Here is a 23831-nt window from a genome sequence, read left to right as displayed (position 1 = left end):
TGACCTCGGGGTTGAGTTCAAGCCCCACATTGGGTGTAGAAATTACTTAAAAAATAAATCAATAAACAAAAAGCCAGGAGAAGAGTGAGTTGCTGGAGGAGATACTGACCAGCAGTTTGGTAAGAACCCAGCCGTGTGGAGAAGCCTGGGTAAGATTGTGCAGGATGGAGGCGCCTGGGTGGCTCAGTGGGTTCAGCGTCTGTCTGCCTTCTGCTCAGGTCATGATCTCAGGGTCCTGGGATCAAGACTCCTTGCTCAGTGGGGAATCTCCCTCTCCCTCTGCCGCTCCCAAGCTTGTGCTCGCGCTCTCTCAAATAAATGAAGGGTAGGCTAGGATTTGCATGTTAGCTGGAGCATTCCCCTCTGTGCAGTTAGAGGTGCCCGCAGGTGGGGCCCGGGTGGGAAGCTATTGAAGGGAGTCCAGCCTGGAGACACTGAGGTCTTGAGCTAAGCAGGGGCTGCGACCATGGTGAGGAGGCCACTGATTGGAGAACCACTTAGGAGGCAAAGCTGGTGGGATGTGGGCCTGAGGGAGAGGGAAGAGCCAAGCTGTCATCAGGGCTTCTTCCCCAAGCGCCCTGTGTGGTACCAGACGTTCTGCTATGGAAGCACAGGGTGGAGAATCTCCTAGAGCTGGAACGGATGGCCAGCTCCATCCCTCTGGTTGCCAAGTTCTGTGACCTGTGACTCTCTCTGCCGAAAGGTGATACAGGCTGAAGGCACAAAGGCTTTCCAGAAGGCCCTAGATTGAGGTAGAAGCTCCGTGGCCTGGGTCCTGCCCCTGTTGCTCCTATACCCCAGTGGATTTCCCTACCTGACCAGACTCTCCTTCCTGCAGGGCTCCGACGCTGGCTCCGGATCCTCCTCTGCACACTGCTCCACGAGGGGCCTGGCCCATCACTTGAAGCCTCTTAGCTTAGCCACCCTTGGCGTAGATTGATTGGATTTCCGATCTCGTCTGCCACCCCACGGGTCCCTGGGGCACGGGGCTGATGGGTAGTAGTGCTGTCTGGGCGGCTGGCCCCGTGCCGGGCAGAGTGCCCAACTGCTCCTCCCCTCCCTCAGGACCCGGCACTTTGCACTCCCCGGCAAGGCACACGGACGCACACCCCACCCACCGACTCAGTCCCCTGTGAGAGCTGCTTACCCGTGATCCCAGACCGTCCTGTGCTGTCGTACTTGGTATTAGAGTGACATCACTTAATTAAATGTTACGTAAACTGATGAAAAGAGCCAGGAAGGGCAGAGTTGTTTTCATTAAAACCAGCACTTCCGAAAGTCTTGAGAGAAGCTACTTGCTTAAAAAAGCTATTGAATCAGGTGTGGGCAGGACAACTGTAAAAAGCAGGAGAAAGAAATGGAAAAGCAGAGAAGGATCCTCCACTCATCCCACTTTGCTTGCGTCTCTAAGCTGTGCTCCAGTTTAGAGACCCTGCCCTTGGGGATCACAGACACGGCAATTTGGACGCAGCTTAGACATGAAAGACCCTGTGGGCCTGATCTCAAGCAACACCCAAGCCCTCCATGAAAACATGGGTGAATGGATGTACATTTCTATGCTGACAGTTAAAACAGAATGTTTAATCTATGAATATATTCTGTGTTATGACTCCCACTGTTGACCCACCAGCCAAATATAGGTCCCGTTTAGTCCAGAAAAGAAGGTTTCTACCACAGCGGGTGTTCACCAGGAGAGCTCCCTGTCCTCCCCTCTCCTGGGACTCCAACCCCATCAGTCTGGCTCCCATCTGCATTCACAAGGCCCCACTGCACATGACTGGATGAACTGGGATGAGCGCCCAGGCCTGCCGGCTCCCAGTTCGTTTCTTCCAGTAAAATCAGAGTGGTTGCAGACACGGGGTGTAGAGCCAGTCTGCCGCGGTGGGTACCCCCAGCCCTCCCACTTACCACCTCGGGCAAGTGCCTTGGCTTCCTCACCTGTAAAATGAGCGCAACCCTGTCTGTCAGGGTTGTTCTGAAGCTTCAGCGAGCTAGCACATGTCAAGTGCCTGGAGTGCTTTATAAGGGTTGGCGAGGACCGGAAATTTTGTACCTGTGATGTGCCTTGTTCCAAGTAAAACGGCATTGCCTCGCACCCTGAGCATTGCCAGGTGCCAGCCTCAGAGCAGTTGTCCTGCACCCAAGGGGATAATCAGCCGCTTTGTCCCGGCAGAGGGGAGGCCTGCCCCAGCCCCTCTATCCCACATGCCTGCTGGTAGTGACCGGTAGGGGTAACCTCCTGTGCTGGTGTCTTTTCTTTCCAGTGGTTTCCAGTGACAGTGACAGTGACTCGGATCTCAGCTCCTCTAGCCTGGAGGACAGGCTTCTTCTGACGGGGGTCAGGGAGCCCAAAGGTGCCAAGCCCTATGGGGAGGCAGGTAAGCAGAGCAAGGATGCTGCTTGTTCCCGAAGGGCCCGCCCCCCCACACACCCTGTGCAGATGGTGTGGCTGCTTCCACCAATCGTGGCTCCCCAGCTGGTGTTGACGGGAGGGGGAGGGGTGCTAAGCATTAGCACCACTGCAGAGTGGGACAGAAAGGAGGCCCAGATAGATGTGCAGGGGTGGAGGGGGGAGGGCAGATCTATCTAGCGCACCTGCCTGCACACCTGGAATTCCTCCTGAGGCTCCCTGTGAGCATCCCCTGGATGAGATTTTGTCTCGTGAATGATGAGAACTGTGAACATCAGGTAGGAAGTTCCTTGGGCTTGCTCAGCTCTTCCGTGAAACCATGGTGGGGCCCTGAATACATACCTTGACCTCTTGGGCCTCTCTTTCCCTCTATTTAGCACAGATGGGATGGAGCAGGTGGTCCCCAAAGTGTCTTAGAGTTTGAGCTCTCTGTGACCTTGTCTTATGGATGAGAGTTAACGGGACCTGGAGGCTGGTGCAGAGAAGGCCTGGGGGCACATTTTTCTTTCCTTTAAACACACAAAGGGCCTTCCTGGGAAAAGGACCAAATCATTCAGAGTTACTCCAGAGGTTAGAACTGGGGTATTTGAAAAACATTTCAGGGAGGCTGATTTTAGTGCATAAGCAGAGAGCTTTATAATAACTATCCCGGACTGGAAGGACATACCTCGGGGTGCTGTTCTGGGACCAAGGCGGGGTGATCTGCCGGAGCTGACACGGAAGGAATTCCCGGTGGGGATGGCAGTTCAGGCTAGATCAGAGATGGCAACTGCCTGGCACACGTACTTCCGCTCCCACTCCTGTGCCCATGGCAGACATTACAAGCTGATCGCAGTACTCTCCCACAGAGCCTGACGTGGCCTCAGAATCCTTCTCAGCACAGTTTTCCAAGTGGTCAGTATCAGTAGGTGGAGACCACGCAGGACATGACACAGGTTTCTGGACTAGATGATCTGTTAGGCCTCTCAGCCTAAGGATTCTTAGAAAAGTATAAAGGAAACTCACCTGCCTGCCTTGGTTTCCAGGGCAGCTTTTACATGCCCCCCTGCTCCCCACAGAGCTCTTGAACCCTCCCTCACACCAGCTCTCAGCTATGACCAGGGGGGTGTGGGAGATAGGAAAAGATGGAGCCAGTATTTCAGGCCCCGCCTCTGCACTCTTGGCTCGGCTCGGCTCAGTAACAGCTATACCTGAGGAAAGATTCCTTAGTTAATAAAGGCAGCAATTAATAACCCCATTGGGAGGGTGCCTGGGGGGCTCAGTTGGTTAAGCGTCTGCCTTCGGCTCAGGTCATGATCCTGGAGTCCCGGGATCGAGTCCGCATTGGGCTCCCTGCTGGGCGGGGAGTCTGCTTCTCCCTCTGACCCTCCCCCCTTTCATGTGCTCTCTCTCTCTCATTCTTTCTCTCTCAAATAAATAACTAAAATCTTTTAAAAATAACCCCATGGGGGGGCACCTGTGGGCTCAGTCAATTGGGCGTCTGCCTTTGGCTCATGATCTCAGGCTCCTGGGATCGAGCCCCTTGTCAGGCTCCGTGCTCATTGGGGAGTCGGCTTCTCCCTCTCCCTCCACCCCTCCCCCCTACACTCGTGCTCTCTCTCACTCGTGCTCTCTCTCTCAAATAAATAAAATCTTAAAAAAAACACACATTGGGGCACCTGGCTGGCTCAGTCCGTAGAGCATGTGACTCCTGATCTCAGGGTCAAGTTCAAGCCCCACATTGGCGTAGAGACTACCTAAATAAACATTTTTAAAAATTTCATTGGGTTAATGGAGATATACACCCTTCTCCCTCATTCTATGAAGGCAGGAAAAACCCCTCCTCGTTGATGGTTTTCATGTTGGTGACTTGTTCTTTACTGAACTGACTTGAAGGTCTATGCAGTGACCTTCATATATCCTGGACCAGTGAGCATTGCTCAGAGGGTAGGATCTCTTGAGAACATGGCAGCCATGTGGGGGCAGCAGGTAAGGGGCTCTGAGCAGACAATCCCATAGATACCTACTACAGTTCCAAGTGAGAAGATTTTATTTTCTTATCTGTTTATTTTTTTTTCAATTTATTGATTTATTTATTTTTAGATTTTATTTATTTGACAGAGAGACACAGCAAGAGAGGGAACGCAAGCAGGGGGAGTGGGAGAGGGAAAAGCAGGCTTCCCGCGGAGCAGGAAGCCCGATGCAGGGCTTGATCCCAGGACCCCTGGATCATGACCTGAGCCAAAGGCAGACGCTTAACGACTGAGCCACCCAGGCACCCCGCTATCTGTTTATTTTTAAGTAGACCATGCTCAGCGTGGAGCCCAACACGAGGCTCGAACTCAAGACCGTGAGATCGAGACCTGAGCTGAGATCAAGAGTCAGACGCTCAACTGAGCCACCCAGACGCCCCCCAAATGAGAAGATTTTAGATCAGCTCCTTATCAGGCTGAAATCATCCTTGTCTCAGTTCAAGGTCCAAAGAGCCCACACATGGTCTCTTGCAGGTGGCAGCATGGAGTCCCCCAAGATGGGCCCCACCCGCCGGCCCAGCCACCTCTTGGGGAGCCAGAACAGCCTGGCCAGTGAGACCAGGACCAGCTCTGCAGACCCGCAGCCGGGCACCCCACCCTGGCAAGACCCAAAGAGCCCCGGTGAGTACCACGCTGCCCTTCTAACCCACCCACCTCTCCCTCTTCTGCTTCCTCATGGTCCTCTTCCCTCACTCAATCCGCCCAAACTGGAGAGTGCTAGTGATGTTTGCAATTCTGTTTACTGAGTGCTGTGCCGGGCACTGGGGGATCCGATGTGAGCCAGACCCCACCCCTGCCTGCAGTGAATAGAGAGAGGGACCCCAGATAATCATGGGAACCACCCCATCCATTCTTAGTAATCATAATGATGGTTCTTACCAACCTCTGCTTTGTGAAACGTGTCATCTTTCAAAGCATCCCATCTCCAGTAGCCTTAGTAACTCCTGTTTCAAGAGTACCTACTGCGCCAGGCCACCCAGTCCTCACCAAGCCCAACTGTGTGCTCAGCCCGAGCCGGTAGGAGACAGTCCTTGGCCTTCAGAAAGGTCACCTACCTACCACCACCTACCATGTGGCTGAAGAAGCCGCATCAACTCACCCAGAACAGCCCAGACCTGAATCAGCGGGAGAATCCAGGACCACCGCAGCTGGCTGCATGGAGCCTCGCCTGCCCTCGCACCTCTGAGGGCCACCTGCGTTCTATTGGAGCAGTAGATGGGAGGCTTCTTATCCCCTTTTGATGGGTGTGGAAACCAAGGGCAAGAACCCAAGCTCCACCCTGCTGTGCCCACTGTCCCTACCTGGCCAACTTGGGAGCATCATGCAATGGGGGTGGGCAGGGTGAAGGACCTCAGTTCTGCCCCCAGTCTCCTTCAAGAAAGAAGCCCCAGCTGGACTTGGCATCTCTGGGCCAGGGCCTGTGGGCATGCGGCGCATGCATGGATCAGCACAGCAGCTGACCCCCACCCCCCACCAGTAGGCTGTGTGTGCTGGCAGCCCCCCCACGGGGAAGCCTTGTGGGAGCTCTCACCCACTCTTTGTCTTCCCTCCTCCCCTTTCTCCTGCCTCGATGGTGCCAAGAAGCTGCAGGGCAGAGCATTTGAGAGGCCACGGGTGAGCAGGTCTCTGGGAGAGGGAGGCCCTGTGGCCGTGTATGTGGAGTGGATCCTCTCCCCCACTTCTGGCCTCCTGAAATCCCCCTCAGGGGACAGTTTGGAATCAACCATGTTTTAATCCCAGCCCTGCCACCCACAGACATGTGAACTTGGGCAAACCATCAGATTCAACCATGTGAAATTGCCTTTTTATAGATCAAAAATAGTCAGACATTGGCATCAATATGACTCAACCTAATATTTGATGTCTCTGCACCCAGTTCCATTATTGCTAAAGTGGGGACCACACTATGTTCCTTGTGGGTTGGGGGGAGGGTGAAGTGTAACATTCTTGTGGAGTGCCAACCCTAAGTAGGTCTTCAGCAAATATCCGGTAACAGGAGAGGCCATGTGGCCCAGTGCATAGAAGGGATCCCAGGGCTTATGGAACAAGCTGAGGGAAGTTTTCTATTCCCACACCATTCCCAAAGTTCATGCTGTCGCTGGGGAGGGACCCCACCTCTGCTCACCCTATAGTGGCTTTTTTTTTTCCTATCCCCTAAAGGCAAAAGGCACACCTGGGCAATTCCCCGCTGCTGACACGGCCTCCTAAGGCCCCGTTTGCCTGCCCTGGCAGAGACATGTTTGGTGCATGGAGCAGACTTTCCAGTGGAAGAGTTTGAGAGAGAAAGAAAACTGGGAGGGTCTGGTGAGCAAGCAGTCTGGAGCCCTCAGCTGGTTGGACGTGACCTCTGACTCAACAAACCAGTGTTTGGGGGGCTGAGTCTCCTTCCCCCCACTCAGTGCCTTTCTGCCCCTTCTCTCCTGGGAGCCCTCCCTCCACCCCCCACCACAGCCATCCCACTCAGCCATGACCTTTATTTATTGTCCTTCCCCCGCACCCTCCCCCAGTCCACCTCCATGTTCATTTTAAGTTTGCTCTTGTCTTGGGTTGGGCCAGAAAGCCTGCAGACCCACATTATGGGGCACTCCCATATGCACTGCAGTTTTGGAGGGCACTGGGCTGGGCTTTCTCCATATTTGGATTAATGGAAGAAGAACCCAACCCTGAACATTGCCCTTCAAAGCTGAGCTTGGCCCCTAGAGATAAGCAGTGGGTCCTAGAATGTGCGGGATGAGTAGCTCGTCCACCCTTCCCTCTGCCGAGGGCTCTGAAAGCCGGAGCAGCATGCTCCCCTTGCACGAGACTGGCTCAGGAGCTGTTGTCAAAACCTGGCCCTTGCGTGGGTTTCTTGGAACCCCTGTGACAGCCTCCTCAGGTTCTGCTCAGCCTCTCCCCAGCTTATGGAGCCAGGAGGGGCTCTGGTGGATACCATGAATTCACTCATTGAAGAGCAGCGTTGAGCTGCATCCCCAGCTGGGGTGCAAGGCTCCCCTAAGCCTTTAATTCACTTCTCTTCAGTAAGTTCGGTTTGGCATGAAAAATAATTAATTCAGAGTGTGAGCAGATGCTTCTGGAAAACCCTTCCCTGAAGACAGAGATAGAGAGAGAGTGTGTGTGTGTGTGTGTGTGTGTGTATTGGTGTCCGCATCTGTCCATCCTGCCACTCTCCCACTGTCCCTCACACCTGGTCCTGGAAGGGCCTTCTCTCTGGGCTCTCAGGCCCCCACCATTAGGCTTTTTGCTCTTGCCACTGGCAGATGGTAAAAAGACTGACTGTTTCCCTGTGACAAGTTATGCTTCAGAATTGTAACAATAAAGATTAGAATTTGCATTGAGCCAGTGTGTTGGTCCAAAGACCACAGTCGCTTGTGTTTCTGAGATGCATCAATAGAGAAATGGATGGAAAAGAATGCAGTCTGTTGATCGCGGGAGCACTCCCTAAGCCATGGTGAAAGGAATGAGCTCGATCTCTGTGTGGTAGAACTCACAAACCTCATGTTAAATGGAAAAACAAGGCCATTTATGCTTAGAAAAAAATTTAAGTATACATGCAAATAATCAAAATGAATTGTACGAACTTCTATGCACAGGTGTGAAAATGCTTGTAAAATGGACAGGGACTGGGCGCCTGGGTGGCTCAGTTGGTTAAGCGACTGCCTTCGGCTCAGGTCATGATCCTGGAGTCCCGGGATCGAGTCCCGCATCGGGCTCCCTGCTCGGCAGGGAGTCTGCTTCTCCCTCTGACCCTCCTCCCTCTCATGCTCTCTGTCTCTCATTCTCTGTCTCAAATAAATAAATAAAATCTTTAAAAAAAAAATAAAAAATAAAATGGACAGGGACTTGTGGTTCAATACAGTGGACTGGACACATTTGTATTTCCTCTGCGCCCCACCAAGCCCCTTTAGGATGACCTGAAAGAATGAAATGGCATAAGTTACAAAGCCGTAGAGAGGAGAGGGATGGCGGCGGAGAGGAGAGGTCTGCAAACTGGGAGACAGAAGAGTATACCTCGTTCAGTGTCAGCTTCCCTAGCTCCCCAAAATGTCTCCAAGGGAGAAAGCCAGCCATGAACAAGCCCATTTGCTTTGCAGAACCCACCAAATTCTCAGAACTTGGAGGGGCCAGGTGTCCCTAATACGGAAGTTAGGATGGGTATGAAAATAGTATTGGTGGGAAGAAGTTAGATCCCCAGGTCCCTCCTCGCAGCCCACATGGCCCTTCCCTGACCCTGGTAGACCCTAGTAGACCCAGGTTTACTGCTGGCCAAAGGTGAACTAGAAGGATTTGGTACTGGGGACCCCAAGCCCAGCCAAAGGCTGCAATAAGGCAGTGGTTAATGGAGAGACCCTCTGCCCCCTCCCTGGCTAACAGCTGGCTTATTCTCCATCCACCTGCCCCCGAGGCAAGATGTTATTCAGCCTGTCACTGGGGAACTGACTGAAGAGAGAAGACTGAGAGATCCTAAGGTTGGTGATTCCCCCTTCTCTGCCCAGTCTCCCCCCCCCCCCCCCCCCCCCCGGCGCCCCCCCCCCCCCCCCCGCCCCCTGTCCACAAGCCCTGCCCGCATGTACTATTTCTAGTAGCTTCGCTGTGTGGTACTCAGCTGGAACAGCCAAAGGCACCAACAGTTGACCTAAACCAACAAACCAAAAACAGAGGTTCCAAGACACAGGAGAAAGGAGTGAGGGAACAACCCTCCGAAGATATTCACCCATGAAACAGGAAAAGAATGTTAGTTAGTTATAGAGAGAGAGAAAGAGAAAGCAAGCAAGTGGGGGGAGGGGCAAAGGGGAGAGGGAAAATCTTTTTTTTTTTTAAATAAAGATTTATTTATATATTTTAGAGAGAGATGGAGCAGGAGGACCAGTGAGGGGAGAGGGAGGGAGAATCCTCAAGCAGACTCCGTGCAGACTCAGCATGACCCTGAGATCATGACCTGAACTGAAATCAAGGGTGTTATTTTTTAAAAAGGTAAAAAGGAAGTGTCAAGTCTCTTGAAAATTAAAAATATAATAGCAGAATTTAAAAATGCATTAGAGGGGCGCCTGGGTGGCTCAGTCCATTGGGCGTCTGCCTTCAGCTCAGGTCATGATCCCAGGGGCCTGGGGTCGAGCCCCACGTCAGGCTCCCTGCTCAGCGGGGAAGCCTGCTTCTCCCTCTGCCCCTCCCCCTGCTTGTGCTTGCTTTCTCTCTCTGTCAAATAAATAAAGTCTTTAAAAAATAAATTTAAAAAATAAATAAAAATGCCTTAGAAGGGATGGAAGGTGAGAGAAGAATCTCCCAGGAAGTAAAACACAAGAAGAGATGTAAGCATATGAGGAAAAAGTCAAGAAAATTGGACGACCCAAAGGTAAGACCCATAGGCCTTTCAAACCAAGAAACAAAATAAAGGGGAGAAAATTGTTGGAGAAATTATCTCCATCACCTGAGATCTTGTTGAAACAGGCTCTTGCTCGTGGGGCCTGGGCCAGGGGCTGCGAGCGTATGTGTAACCAGCTGTTGGCTGGAGGACCACACTCGGAGTACCACCGGTGTGGGCCGGGGGTAGTCACCACTGGCCAGGCATCGGAATTACCTGGGGGGTTTTACAAGCATATCATACCCGACACCCTCCCCTCCTCCCCCCCCCCCGAGATTGTGGTTTCATCAGTTTGGGGCTCAGCCTTGACATTAGGATTCTGCAAACCTCCACACATGACTCCCATGTGCTGGCAGAAGCAGGAAGCATTTTCATACAGAAGCTCCTCCGAGTGGGCTCCAGGAGAGGTGTACAGAGCATTGAGAGCAGTACCTTTTTATTAGCCAAAAATTGGAAACCCCCTACGTAGCATCAACAGAAGAATAGCTACATAAGCGCTGATACAGTGTAGTCAAACAATGGAATGTGCTGGTGGAAATGAGTGGGTACTTTCAGCGTAGATGACTCTCATGAACAGCCACGGGCAAAGAAACAGATGGCAGAAAAATACATGCTTTATGACACCGTCTATATCTAGATTTTAGAACGGGGAGAAATGACATATTAACATATATTTTATGCAGCGAAAGAATAAAGAAATGCACAGGAAGGGTAAACAACAGATCTCAAGGCACATCTCGAGAAGAGGGGACCGGCTAAGGAGGGGTTTCGACGTGTTGGTGATGTTTTAATGTCACTGATGGATAGATGGTTTTGCAACATTTATATCGTAATATCTCATTATATATTATATTTGCATTATTTTTATAGGTCTGAAATCCTTCAAAATAAAACCATTTAAGGAACTATAGCAAGCCTTCTTATAAAGTTTCAGGATCCCAGGATTAAAAATCCTAAAGGGAAAAAAGAAAAAAAGCAACAAGTCACATACCAAGGATCAGGGATGTTAAATGGCATTGAAATTCTCAAAGCAGATTTTTAAAAAAGATTTTATTTATTTATCAGAGAGAGTACAAGCAGGGGGAGCATCAGGCAGAGGGAGAAGCAGGCTCCCCGCAGAGCAAGGAGCCCAATGTGGGACTCGACCCCAGGACCCTGGGATCATGACCTGAGCCGAAGGCAGACAACCGACTGAGCCACCCAGGCGCCCCCTTGAAATTCTTAATAATTTTGAACAAGGGTCCATATTCTCATTCTGCACTGGGCCCTGCAAATTATGTGGCTGGTCCTGGCTGGCCCGAATGTTCTTCCTGGGTGCACACTCTGTAAGTATGGCCAGATCCTCCACCAAGGCCTGATGAAGAGAGTCCTTAAACTCTCCACCTGGGCTGGAGGCCAGAGCCCCTGACAGGGAACGTGGGACACAGGTCCTCATCCTGGCCCTGCGGCCAGGCCTCTGCCTTTGTCACTCGCCATCTATGAGACAGGGAATGGAACTCAATAGAGAGGTTTCTAAGTGTGTCCCCCAGAGCTCCCTGGGGTGGGGGGGCACAGGAAGTCCCAGGGGGCTGCCAACATAGGGGCTCCCCTTTGACCTGTTCTCTCTGCTTCGGTGACAGCAGGAAGGAGGCAGAGATGGCTAGAAAGTGACCTGTTTCAATTCCCTTCCCCCGGGCTGCCCACCCAAGCACTCTGCCTCTCAGGAGGGAGGAGAAGCCTCCAGCATGAGGCTACCAGGTGGAGGGCCCAGCTGTGGGAGAGGTGCTCCAGGTACCAGCCAGAAACCCTTGCCAGGGGAGATAGACCCCCCCCACACCCCCCCCACACACACATGCACACACTAGCACACACAGACACAGAAAGATTCGACTGTTTACAAACTGCGTGACCAGTTGGTTCAAACTGCTCATCCAAAGAGCCAGCAAAGGCTCTTCCACGCAGGAGAGGGATGAGACCAAAGGAAAACCCCGCACTGGCCTTGCCCAGACCGCAGACAGCCAGGGCTCCGACCTGCACGCACCCAGCCGCACCCCTGGGCTGCCTGTGCAGAAGGCCAAGGAGAGCGTGGTCACCCCATCAATACCGTGGAGCTGGGGAGGGGAGAGGTGGGTGGGAGCTGGAGGAGACCCGGACTAGCCTTCAGCCAGACAGGCGAGCTCCCAGCAGACCCCAGGATGTCGGCAGCTTCCCCAGTGCCAATTACTGGAGAAATAATTCAGCGTGCTCACCCCCTGCCTCTCAGCAGACACTCTTTGGGGACATTTTAAGGCTGACTGTACTTGCTGAGCCGCTGACAAGTGAAGCCTCTCCCTCACTCCCTCCCGCCTTCTGACTGCCATCTCTCCACCTCTCTGTCCAGGCTCATTCACGGTTCAGGAGGGAAAGGGAACAGAAGGCTAAGAGTTGTCATTCTGCCCCCGGCGCAGAGCCGGGACTCTGCTTCCAGATGGGGTGGGCAGGGCTGGGTTCCCTAGAGTCCGTCCACCCCACCCGCTCCTTCAAGGCAGAGGCAGTGTCTTATTCATCCCTGGTTAGCTGTCAAGAGATATTGCCGATTGCTAGATGCGTAGCCCGGCAGGTGGATGAGTGGGCAGACCGGGGGGATGGAGGGAGGGAGGCAGAGAGGGATGGAACAGAGCCCAAACGTGGCCTTTCCCAATGCTTAGGGCTTTCCAAGTCTAAACGGATGACTCAGCACCAGTCCCTATGAAGCACAGCTGCTAATATCTGGGTAGTTGGCCCGGCAAGTCCTCCTGGGGAGGAACTGTCTTTGTTTAGGAAAATACTTTTAAAGGCTGATCACAGAGGATCGCGAGAACCCACTTCACCAGGGGACCAAGGCCACACAAAAGATATCAGAAGTGAACAGGTCTTCAGAGAAGGGAGATAGGTGAGAGAGTGAAACCAGAGAGATGGGGATATCCCTGACTGCACGTGGCACGTGGCCACATGCCCCCCGGGGGTGGCCAAAGCACTAGCCTGCCATGTCCCATTGGATGCCCTTGGCACCGCAGCAATAGAAGCCACTCCTCACCCCACGCTGACCGTCCCCAGGGTCACCTGCATGCCCAGATGCTTACGCAGATGGATTTGGGTGAAGAAGGGCCTGAATTTCACATCTGAATCTCTGTGGTTCAAAAGCTTGAATATGGAAACTTAAGCCCGCCCCCCAACAGAGTTAACTCAGCCAAAGCAAGATCTCAGAGCCCCAGTGAGCTGATGCTCAGGATTATGCAGGAACCTGGGCAAAGGCTCTGGCCCTCCCCAGGGCACTGGAGCGGGCTCTGAGGGCTCCTGTCCCGGACCTGAGGACTGTGGAGACCACAGCCACCATGACCGCCCATCCCGGTCTCCCCACAACTAAGGGGCGTCCCAGGATGCAGGATGCAAGTGCCCAAACCAGCAAAGTTCCCAGGCCAGTTGGGAAGAGCCCATCTCCGTAAACAGCTGACATCTGGGTCACACGTACCACGGCTGGCGGCTAGACCACACTCTTCACACACTTCCCCTCCGTTAGTCCTCACGACGCTGGGAGGACGACATTATTTCTCCCACCCTGCAGATGAAAACACTGAGCTTGGGAGACGGTAAGCTGTTGACACAAGATAACACAGCCAGCAGGGGGCGGAGCGAGGGTGTGCACCGGAGGCCCCTGCTCTTAAGTGGTGTGCTCACGTCCATGGTCTCCTGAGGATGCTCACCTTGCGGAAAACCGCAATCAGCCTCCTCAAGCATCCTCACTCCGCGCCCTGGTCCAGGGCCATGGTCTCATTTTCTGGAACCATCCCCACTCCTGCCAGTGGCTTTGCCTCCCTTGGGCTCCCTAGCTGTGGCTCCCAGAAGGCCTCCGCCACCCCCAGCCCTCAGCCAGCAGGGCCCTGCAGAACTCCACCAGGACACACCCCTGCAGAAGAAACAAGAAGCCCTCCCCGCTTCCTGCCCTGGTTTGTATCCTCAGCCCCATCCCCCTGTATCCCACGCCCTGTCCCCCCACCTGACAGCAGCACCTCCTTCATCCGCTCCGAGAGTGGGAAGCGGCGTTTCCCGCCCAGCCCGGGGATTTCCAAGCTGGGAATTCAAACAGCTCAGCACAGAATAGGCTCAAACAGAGTCAGCTAATGGAAATAACAAGATGATAAATTATTCCAGGGAAAGAGCGGTTTTCCTTATACCCTGCTTGACTCAGAAAACACTGTGATCACAGTAGAAATTGGAGGTGTCAGAGCTGGTATCTGGGGAAAGAGAGATGAAAGCATTCTCCTTTCTGCTGTCAGTACAGCCCCGGGGGTGAGAGAGAATGTGAGGTCAAGCCCAGGCTGGGCCCGAGCAGGCGTGTCCTCCTTGGAAGCTCCAAGCAGCAGAACCTGCCATCAGCTGGCTGACGAGGCTGGGGAGTCAAGGGCAGAGAGCCCAGGCCCTGGAGATAGGCGAGGCTGTGTTCTCTTCTCAGCTCTGGCACGAGCTGGCTGTGTGATCTTAGGCAGATAACTCAACCTCTCTGAGACTCAGTCTCCTGGAGATAACAATCATGATGATTACATGAAATAGTGTCTGGCACATGCTTCAAACCTTGCCTCGTTCGTGGTAGGGGCAGTAAATGCCCTGACTTACCCACTCTTTCTGGGTATGCCCACTCCCCAGGATCAGAGGGGGCACAGAATAGCTACTGGGCTCTGGGGGCAAGCTCCGTCAGGGGAGGACAGGAAGTGCAATTGGATCTATGATCCTGGGGTACCAGACCCGCCCAAGGGCCAGCTCCCAGAGGGAAGCTCATGCCCATGCCCAACACTGCTAATTTCGGGGGGCAGAGGAGTAAGGGGGTTGCCCAGACCAACCCCTCGCCTCCTGCCAGCCAAGGCACTCACCCTGTGGTGCTCTCCACTCTCCCTGAAGCTTCCAGATAACCGAAGTTCATCCTTTCCCTTGTGAGTTGGGGTCTTGGTTTGGTTTTATGATTGCTTTTTAGCCAGTTTTATGGAAACCTTCCTGAGATGTCTTAGGAGCACCTTTTTCTCCAGATCAACATATATGTGTCTTGTCAATTTTGCTTGACGACTCAGGGTGCTGTGGAAAGGAGACGTCCCTGCCCCCACACTAAACGACCCTGGGCTGTTGGGGTGTGGACTTTCCCCTGAATGCTCCTGTTAGCTGGCAGGCCCCCCACCGTCCTCCCAGCTGCCTTTGGAACCTGCTGGCCACTGCCCCTGGGGCTGGCGCAAGGGAGATAAACAAGTTTTACCAAATCATTGTTCTTAATTTGCAGTGAGGCCAAAGCTTGGGCTCCGAACTGAGCTCTGTTCTAAAGACTTTTTTTTTTTTTTTTTTTTTTACTGTTCAGAGGCCTTTGATTCCTTCACTTCCCCAGAACTGGCTGAGTTCCCGGAGTTGAGGTTGCCTTGAAGTCTGACTGCTGAAGGAGAAAAAGAGTTTCCGTCCATTTTGTTGTTAACTCAATTCAGAGTCTGAGCTGGTAACATAAAAATGCCAAACATCCTGGATAGCCTTTCCTAAACTAGGTTGTTTTGGCAAATACAGATATGAAACCGGGGAGGACAGAACAAAAGAAGTCCCAGATGTGGGCTGAGGTATGCCAAGTGGGGATCACCCCAAAGAGGCCCAAATTTTAGGGCGGCCACAAGCCAGAAAAATCTCCCCCGGGTTTGGGGGTTGGCATGCAGTTGCCCACATTTTTATCTTGCCACGTAAGAATATAAAATCATAACCGCCATATAAGTTCATTCTCATTTCAGAAAAGAAAGGAAAAAGAATCAAGAAAAAGGCCATCTTTTTCAAATTAAGTGGATTTAACTTTGTAAAAAAACAAACTTACTATGTGGTTCTCTGCTTTTCCTCTTTTGCCATGGGGGGAAAACCTTCGTCACGAACCTGTCAGCTGACCAGCTTTTGCAAAGCCCCAGGCGGGATCAAGACTTGGGAGCTGGATACCAGAACTCCTGGGTCCGGGTCCGGGGAAGCCCCCGTGCTGTTGTGTGGGAGGGGGCTGGGTATTCCTGGCCCCTCTGGAGCAGAGACACAGTCCGGCTTTGCATCCAGAGCTCACCTCTTGTTAGTTGTAGGATGCTGCAGAAGACGCGTGTGCCTCAGTTTCCCATCTAAAATGCCAGCAGGGGGGTGCCTGGGTGGCTCAGTCATTAAGCGTCTGCCTTCGGCTCGGGTCGTGATCCCGGGGTCCTGGGATGGAGCCCCGCATCGGGCTCCCTGCTCGGCGGGAAGCCTGTTTCTCCCTCTCCCACTCGCCCTGCTTGTGTTCCCTCTCTCGCTGTGTCTCTGTCAAATAAATAAAATCTTAAAAAAAATAAAAGAAAATGGCAGCAGGGACCATGCACACCTCGTGGGCCCGGGATGAGGCCACGTATCTGGCACCCAGTGCTTGCTCACTCAGTGTTTTTTTTTTTTTTTTTTTTAAAAATTTTTTTTTTTTTTTTGACAGAGAGAGACACAGCGAGAGAGGGAACATAAGCAGGGGAGGTGGGAGAGGGAGAAGCAGGCCTCCCGCCGAGCAGGGAGCCCGATGCGGGGCTCGATGCGGGGCTCGATGCGGGGCTCGATGCGGGGCTCGATGCGGGGCTTGATGCGGGGCTCGATCCCAGGACCCTGGGATCATGACCTGAGCCGAAGGCAGACGCTTAACGACTGAGCCACCCAGGCGCCCCTGCTCACTCAGTGTTTGCTGGTGCCTTTTCAGTGGGGCTCCCACGGTTCTGTGCGGGTCTGTGTATGTTCAAATGAGTCCAGGGACAGGAGGGATCTTCGGGGACAGGAAGCATCCAGGCCAGGGAGCAGAGACACGGTGGATTGGACCCCTGGCAACGCAAGGCTGGGCTGGCCCTATGGCTCCAGCCGCTCAGTGAAGTCTCCAGAGATCATACCCAGCTCCGTTTCCCAGGTGCTGAAATTTTATTTAACAAAGGCCCTCGGCAGACACAGGGCAGAAGAGGGGGCTGTGGGTACAGAGGTGGGGCTGAAACCCCCACTCCCACCCCCCCACACACACACTCTGACATTCTCTCCTGAACACTGACGTGTGCGTGTGAGCATGGGTGTGTGCACCTGTCCGGGCGGGTGCAGATGTGTGCACACACCTGTACGCGCACGTGGTCACTGTATGAGTGCGCGTGTGCATGCACAGATGCAGGTATGTACGTGTGTCTGTGGTATATGCAGGAGCACAAAGGAATTTAAAAGTTGGTTCTGACCTCTCTCTCTCCCTTTCCACCTGTTCTCCCCTTCCTTTTTCGCCCTTTCTCCCTTTCCAGTAATAAAAAAAGACAAGCTGCAGAGGGGACTAGAAGAGGGCCAGGGGACCTGAGAGTCACACGGACCTGGGTCTGAATCCCAGCTCTGCCAGTCCCCATCCCAAGCCTCAGCGTCGCACCTGTGGGATTAGAGTGTTTGCCTGCCAGGCTGTACCACGGGCGAGTGAGCGCATTCGGAACAGCCGGCAGTGGGCCTGGGGCGTCGCAGGCTCTGGGCTCAGGAGGCTGGGTTCACAGCCTGTTCTGTAGGTTTCTGGCAGGGTGAGCTTGGGCAGTTTCTCGCCCTCTCTGTGCCCTGTGTGTCTCTTGCCGGGGCTGTGAGGGCTAAGTGAGTGATGTACGGAATGCTCTCAGACCGGTGCTTGGCACACAGTGGTAGCTTTATAACGGCAGCTATTAAAATGTGTATGAGGGCGCCTGGGTGGCTCAGTTGGTTAAGCGACTGCCTTCGGCTCAGGTCATGATCCTGGAGTCCCTGGATCGAGTCCCGCATCGGGCTCCCTGCTCAGCAGGGAGTCTGCTTCTCCCTCTGACCCTCCCGACCCTCCCTCCTCTCATGCTCTCTCTCTCTCAGTCTCTCTCTCTCAAATAAATAAATAAAATCTTAAAAAAAAAAAATGTGTATGAAGAAGCATTTAGAGAAAAAGAAAAACCAAAAAAGCATTTAGACTTTTCAGGAGGGATGGAACTGTTCTAATATTAGATTGTGCTGATGGTTGCGCCACCCTGTAAATTAACTAAAAATCATTAAGTCGTACGCTTAAAACGGGTAAGTTTTATAGTATATAAATTATACCTCAATAAATCTGTTTTTTTAATAAAGCATTCAGAGCCGAGTTGCAGAATAATACATGCAGTATTTGTGAGGTTTTAAACTGTGTAAAACAATACTTCTCTAATACAAATATGCATAGTAAAAATATCAAAGGCAGCCCGGGGGAGGGGGTCCACGTCAGCTTCGTAATTATGCTTGCCCCCCCCCCCAGGGTGGGCATGGGACCCAGGAAAGGAAAGTTTTATCTGTGATATTTTACGGTATTGGTATTTTTAAAAGACTGGGAATCCAGGCCACGGTGTCACAGAAACCAGAGAACAAAATGGCAGGGGAAGCGGGCGAGTGAAGGACCCACACTGGAGGCTCGGCGTCCGGAGGTCACTTCCTTATTTCGAGACTTCTGGGCTGAAATGTGATTATGCGTCGCGCTTTGGGCAATTTTCAAGGTTATAATTCACTTTTTTTTTTTTTTTAAGTTAAAAACCCTCTCCAAAAAAAGATGAAAATGTTCTTTTTGTTGAGAATGCTTTTGGGTTTGTTATGTTAATCTCTATACTCTATACTCTTACGTATTGAAATTCAAAATAGTTAAAACAAGATAATGGCCTGCCTTGCAGGCTGGGGTGAGGGTTGTAGAGGGTAAGGAGCCTCCTCTGGGACTACAGACTGAAGCACGTGGGTGGGGGTGAGGGGGGTCAGGCCTGGAGCATTGCCTTGGTCCTCCCTCCTCAACCAGGGTGGCCCTGGGGTTGCCTCAGTCCCCATGGGGGCAGCTGGGCTGCAGCGGCCCCTCAGCCTGCTTCCCCCCCCCCAACCCTGCCCCTGGCTCCCAGACGCCCTGAGCGCTGGCAGACAGTTGGCAAAGGGGCCTCAGACAGCCCCCCTGATTTACCAGGCTCTCCACGTCTCCTGGCTGATGGATGACCTGTGCTTTCCCTCTCTCCTCCCTCTAAATGCCTCTGTCTCCAAGGCCACCCGCCCAGAGTGGGAGCGCGTGCGCAGGTGGGGAGGAGCTGGGCAGCCTGGCAGGGCCTCTGTGGGCCTTCCCTGCCTCCTTCCACCCAGCAGCCCTGCCTGTAACCTCGAGGTCTCGCCCACAGCCAGAGCTAGGCCTGGTTGGCCGGGGACTGCCTAGGCCTGGTTGTCCGGGGACTGCCTAGGTGCTCAGATCCCTCCCCTTTGACCACTGTGAATTGAGCTCCACCAGCCATGGGCCAGGCTCAGTGCTAGATCCCTGCCCCCAGGGAGCTCCCAGACAATAAACAATAAACAGGACCTGAACACTGCCTCTTTGGGAGGGTTGTCAGGCCTCTCTAGGAGACAGTCTTGAGTTGAGATCTAAAAGTTGAGAATGAGCCACACAGGGAGTGATTTGGTGCAAGAATATTTTGGAAAAGGAGCTGGCTAGGTACCCCTGGGTGGCTCAGTCGGTTAAGAGACTGACTTCGGCTCAGGTCATGATCTCTGGGTCCTGGGATGGAGTCCCATGTGGGGCTCTCACTCAGCGTGGAGTCTGCTTGTCTTTCTGCCCCTCCCCCTGCTCGTGGTGTGTGTGCTCTCTCTCCCTCTCTCTCTCAAATAAATAAATAAAATCTTGAAAAAGAAAGAAAAGGAAGGAAGGAAGGCAGAAAGAAAAGGAGCTGGCCAGTACAAATGCTCTGAGGCAAGTCCATGCTTCTGTTCAGGGGCGTGCAGACAGGGGAGGTATGGAGTCTCAAGCCCCATCCCCGACACAAAGTTACTGGATGACCTTGGACAGGTTGGGTCACCTCTCAGGACCTCACTTTCCATGTTAGTAAAGATGGGCCAGGGTTGTGATTCCCAGGCTCCACTCTGGGCCTACAGCCTGGGCTCCCTGGGGGTGAGTCCTGAGAACCTCCCAGGGGGTTCAAAATCACCTCAAGTAAGACCCCACACCTCGAGGGCCACAAAGATGGAGCAGTCTCGTCCAGGTCCTCAAGAAATTTGACACCATGGGGAGACAGACTCTTCAACTAAAATCACAAGCTGTGTGACAAGCCCCATCATGGTGTCACAGACATGGCCACAAGGGGGCTACTGTGGGAAGAACACCTGAGTAGGGCGTGGAGGGCAGCACAGGAACGAGCTGGCAGGTCAGGGAGGGGTGAAGGCAGCAGGCGGAGGCGTGGCGGCCCCACCAGTGGGTGTGATTGGGCCCCAGCCTGTGCAGTGGGACAGGCTCCAGAGGAGCTGGAAGAACGCTTCACTGTCCCCGACTCTTTGACTCTAAATACAGATGCCAAGTGCTCTACACACTCGCCCAGAAGGCAGGCAGAACCAGTGGGTTGGCAGCATCCAGGGGCGGTGTGACACTCAGCAGGGCAACAGGCCTCCAGCCTCCACCCCGTGGACCCCCTGCACCCCTGAAGCTCCAGCCAGCTCAACCACAAACAGTTCTGCAAACAGCCATACTCTCCCACCCCCCCTTTAGTGCGGACTGACCGTGGCCCCTGCAAGGACCCCTCCCCCCTCCTCCACTGCCTTTGTGGGCTGTCTCTTTCTCAGCCTTGGGTTTCAGAGACCCAGAAGCTAGGGTGGGGGGCAGAGCTGCCACTGCTAACCCCACTCCCCTACCCAGACGCTGGGCTCTCTCGGGAGGGCTGGGGGTGAGCCCTGCAGGAGTGTGGGCCCCAGGGCAGGGGTCCCATGAACGGGGAGGATGGACCCAGAGCTGGCAAATAGCATGGAGGACGTTAAGCAAACCTCATCCAGCCTCAACATCCCCTCACACACTTGCAAAGAGCTGTGCTTGGTTACCTTCAGCTTAAATATGTGTGGCCAACTTGGACTGTCAATGGGAGTTGGGGGAATACTGTCACTGTCACAGCCGGGGTGACAGAGCTGAACACATCGGGGCTGCTGATGGTCAAGGGCACGGATTCTGGAACCAAACTGCCTGGGCTCAAATGTTGGTTCTGGCTCTTTTTAGCTGTGAGACATTGGCCAATGGACTCAACCTCGTGGACTTAATGAAAACTATTTTATTGTAATAATTATATGTTTCTGTCAATGCGCAGTAGAGAAATATAACCAGCACACCGATTTCCGTCACAGATTCTATTGTGAGGACAAAGCTAAGCCGAAGATTTAAAGCAGTTTTAAAGCAAGTTGATTTTTTTTTTTTTTTAAAGATTTTATTTATTTATTTGACAGAGAGAGACACAGCGAGAGAGGGAACACAAGCAGGGGGAGTGGGAGAGGGAGAAGCAGGCTTCGCTCTGAGCAGGGAGCCCGATGCGGGGCTCGATCCCAGGACTCTGGGATGCTGACCTGAGCCAAAGGCAGATGCCTAATGACTGAGCCACCCAGGCACCCCTAATTTGTGCATTTTTAAAAAAGATTTTATTTATTTATTTGTCAGAGAGAGAGAGGGAGAGGGAACACAAGCAGGGGGAGTGGAAGGGGGAGAAGCAGGCTTCCCGCGGAGCAGGGAGCCCGATGCGGGGCTCCATCCCAGGACCCTGGGATCATGACCTGAGCCGAAGGCAGACGCTTAACGATTGAGCCACCCAGGCGCCCCTAAAGCAAGTTGATTTTTAAAGAAAAATATAAAGTAAATAATGCAGGTCACAGCTGAGAGGCTGGCTCTTAAGTGACAGAGCTTAGGGGCTGCTAATTTAGGGGCCTACTTGGCTCTGCTCTGGGCTTTCATAGGGGGCCAATGGTTTTCAAACTGTCCTTCAGACCCTGGGACCCCCAGAAGGCTGGGGCAGGTGGAGATCCATGGCCTCTCGGGCAACAGAGTGGTCAGTAGCTGTAGGGGACCATGAAGGAAGCTACTCTGCCCTGGGAGCTAGGCACCCCCACATCTGGTGTCTGATCCCACACTCTGTCTGGGCTGCAGAATTGGTTTAGGAACTAGCATGGCCACAGGGCATGGCAGGGCCCAGGGTGAGACCATAGGGGATGGGGGCCAAAATGAGGCTACTGGGAAGGTGGTTGGCAGTTAAGCGGTCCAGACTGGGTCCGCGGGAAGGACATGGGGAGGATCATGTATGTGTTGATGGAGGCTGGGATGCAGCATGGTGGTAGGAGCCTCAGAGGGATTTGGGGGAACTCCACTGCCAAGGGATGGAGCAAGGTGCTGAAATGGTGGGGGAGGCCCAGGTCATCAGAAGTCTTATTCATAGTTTTATAGGGGCGCCTGGGTGGCTCAGGCGTTAAGCGTCTGCCTTCGGCTCAGGTCATGATCCCAGGGTCCTGGGATCGAGCCCCGCATCGGGCTCCCTGCTCTGCGGGAAGCCTGCTTCTCTCTCTCCCACTCCCCCTGCTTGTGTTCCCTCTCTCGCTGTGTCTCTCTCTGTCAAATAAATAAATAAAATCTTTAAAAAAAAAAAAAAAAAGAAGTCTTATTCACAGAGCAGCAAGAATCTCTGAGACATAGGGACAGGGATGAGAGGGAAGCCAGCAGTGCGAGGAAGCGTGCAGCTAGGGAAGCTTAGAGATGCATGGGCACTCAGGCCCCCAGGTCGATGGGGACGGGAGTCCTGCTGGAGTGTTAGGCAGTGCTCAGCCAAGGTGAGGCCTCAGGAGCTGCCCCCTCTGCCCAGGGGAGGACCCGGGAAGTCAGAGCGCCCTCCAGTGGAGAGTCCTGTCTTGGTGGGTCCAGGGGCTGGCTCCTGGCTCCCACCATCCCAGCCATGGAGCCGGGATTAGGACTTGCCTTCAGCGCTGGAAATACAGACAGTGACGTTTCAAATAATTACAATTTTTTAATTGAGGTATAATTTACATATATTTGTGTAGGGGTACAACATCATGATTCGATATTTGCATATATTGTGAGCTGATCAACATAGTAAGTCTAGTTAACATCCATCACCACAGTTATCTTTTTTTTTTCCTCGTGACGAGAACTTTTAAGATCTGCTCTTGGGGCAGCTGGGTGGCTCAGTCGGTAAGTGTCTGATTTTTTTTTTTTTAAGATTTTTATTTATTTATTTGAGAGAGAGAATGAGATAGAGAGAGCATGAGAGGAGGGAGGGTCAGAGGGAGAAGCAGACTCCCTGCCAAGCTGGGAGCCCGACGCGGGACTCGATCCCGGGACTCCAGGATCATGACCTGAGCCGAAGGCAGTCGCTTAACCGACTGAGCCACCCAGGCGCCCCAAGTGTCTGATTCTTGATCTCAGCTCAGATCTTGATCGCAGGGTGGTGGGTTCAAGCCCAGAGGTATCTTACGCACATATGAAAATATGCATGTATGTATGTGTCCTCTTATTCATATACTGTTTATGCCTCTTTTTTTAAAATTAAAAAAAATTTTTTTTTTAATTCATGAAAGTCAGAGAGAGAGAGAGAGAGGCAGAGGCAGAGGGAGAGAAGCAGACTCCCCGCCTAGCAGGGAGCCCGATGCAGGACTCGATCCCAGGACCCTGGGATCATGACCTGAGCCGAAGGCAGACGCTTAACCATCTGAGCCACCCAGGCGCCCCTCTTTATGCCTCTTTTTTAATTTAACTGTACTTCTGAGGCGAAAAGGTTTTTAGTGCCTCAGAATATCAATGGATCTTCCATATCAGGACTCATAAGCTGCCTTGTGCTTCCTGATGGCTGCACATTATTCCACCACACAGGTGACTCCTTCTGTATTTGACCTACCCCCGTACTGATAGAAACTCTTCAATTTTCAATTCTCTACATGTATCTATTGGCAGCACATGCCCACCCTTCGCAACAAAGGTTTAAGAGCAGCGAGTAAGCAAGGAGAACGAATTCAGTACAACGAGATGTCCTTTCTCAGCAATCAGACTAACAAAAAGTGAGGTCTGGAAACACCACATGTGATGCGGATGTGGAGAAAGAAGAACTCTTACACAAGGCTGGAGGGAATGGAAATGGTCATAACGGCTTTGGAGAGCACTGGGGTGCTACCCTGTCAAGCTAAAGTTACCTATGTCCTTCTGCCCAGCAATTCCCTCTCTGGGGAACTGTAAAAGTACTGTCACATGTGGGCCAGGAAATAAGAATATCCATGA

At 52.9% G+C, this 23831-nt stretch overlaps 1 protein-coding gene across 1 annotated transcript in view; it reads left to right on the top strand.

Annotated features, from left to right (window-relative positions):
• RPH3AL (rabphilin 3A like (without C2 domains)) overlaps positions 1–6630 on the top strand; it is a 140731-nt gene extending 134101 nt beyond the window's left edge. Inside the window, 4 exon segments of the mRNA XM_044921811.1 lie at positions 2265–2378; positions 4897–5012; positions 5014–5043; positions 6583–6630. Coding sequence (XP_044777746.1) covers positions 2265–2378; positions 4897–5012; positions 5014–5043; positions 6583–6630 — 308 coding nt within the window.
• The last annotated feature ends 17201 nt before the right edge of the window (positions 6631–23831 follow it).

This window comes from Neomonachus schauinslandi, chromosome 15 (assembly GCF_002201575.2).
Source record: "Neomonachus schauinslandi chromosome 15, ASM220157v2, whole genome shotgun sequence".
NCBI classification, from domain to species: domain Eukaryota; kingdom Metazoa; phylum Chordata; class Mammalia; order Carnivora; family Phocidae; genus Neomonachus; species Neomonachus schauinslandi.
The sequence above is the reverse complement of the archived record's forward strand: the minus strand, read 5'-3'. Positions and strand labels throughout refer to the sequence as shown.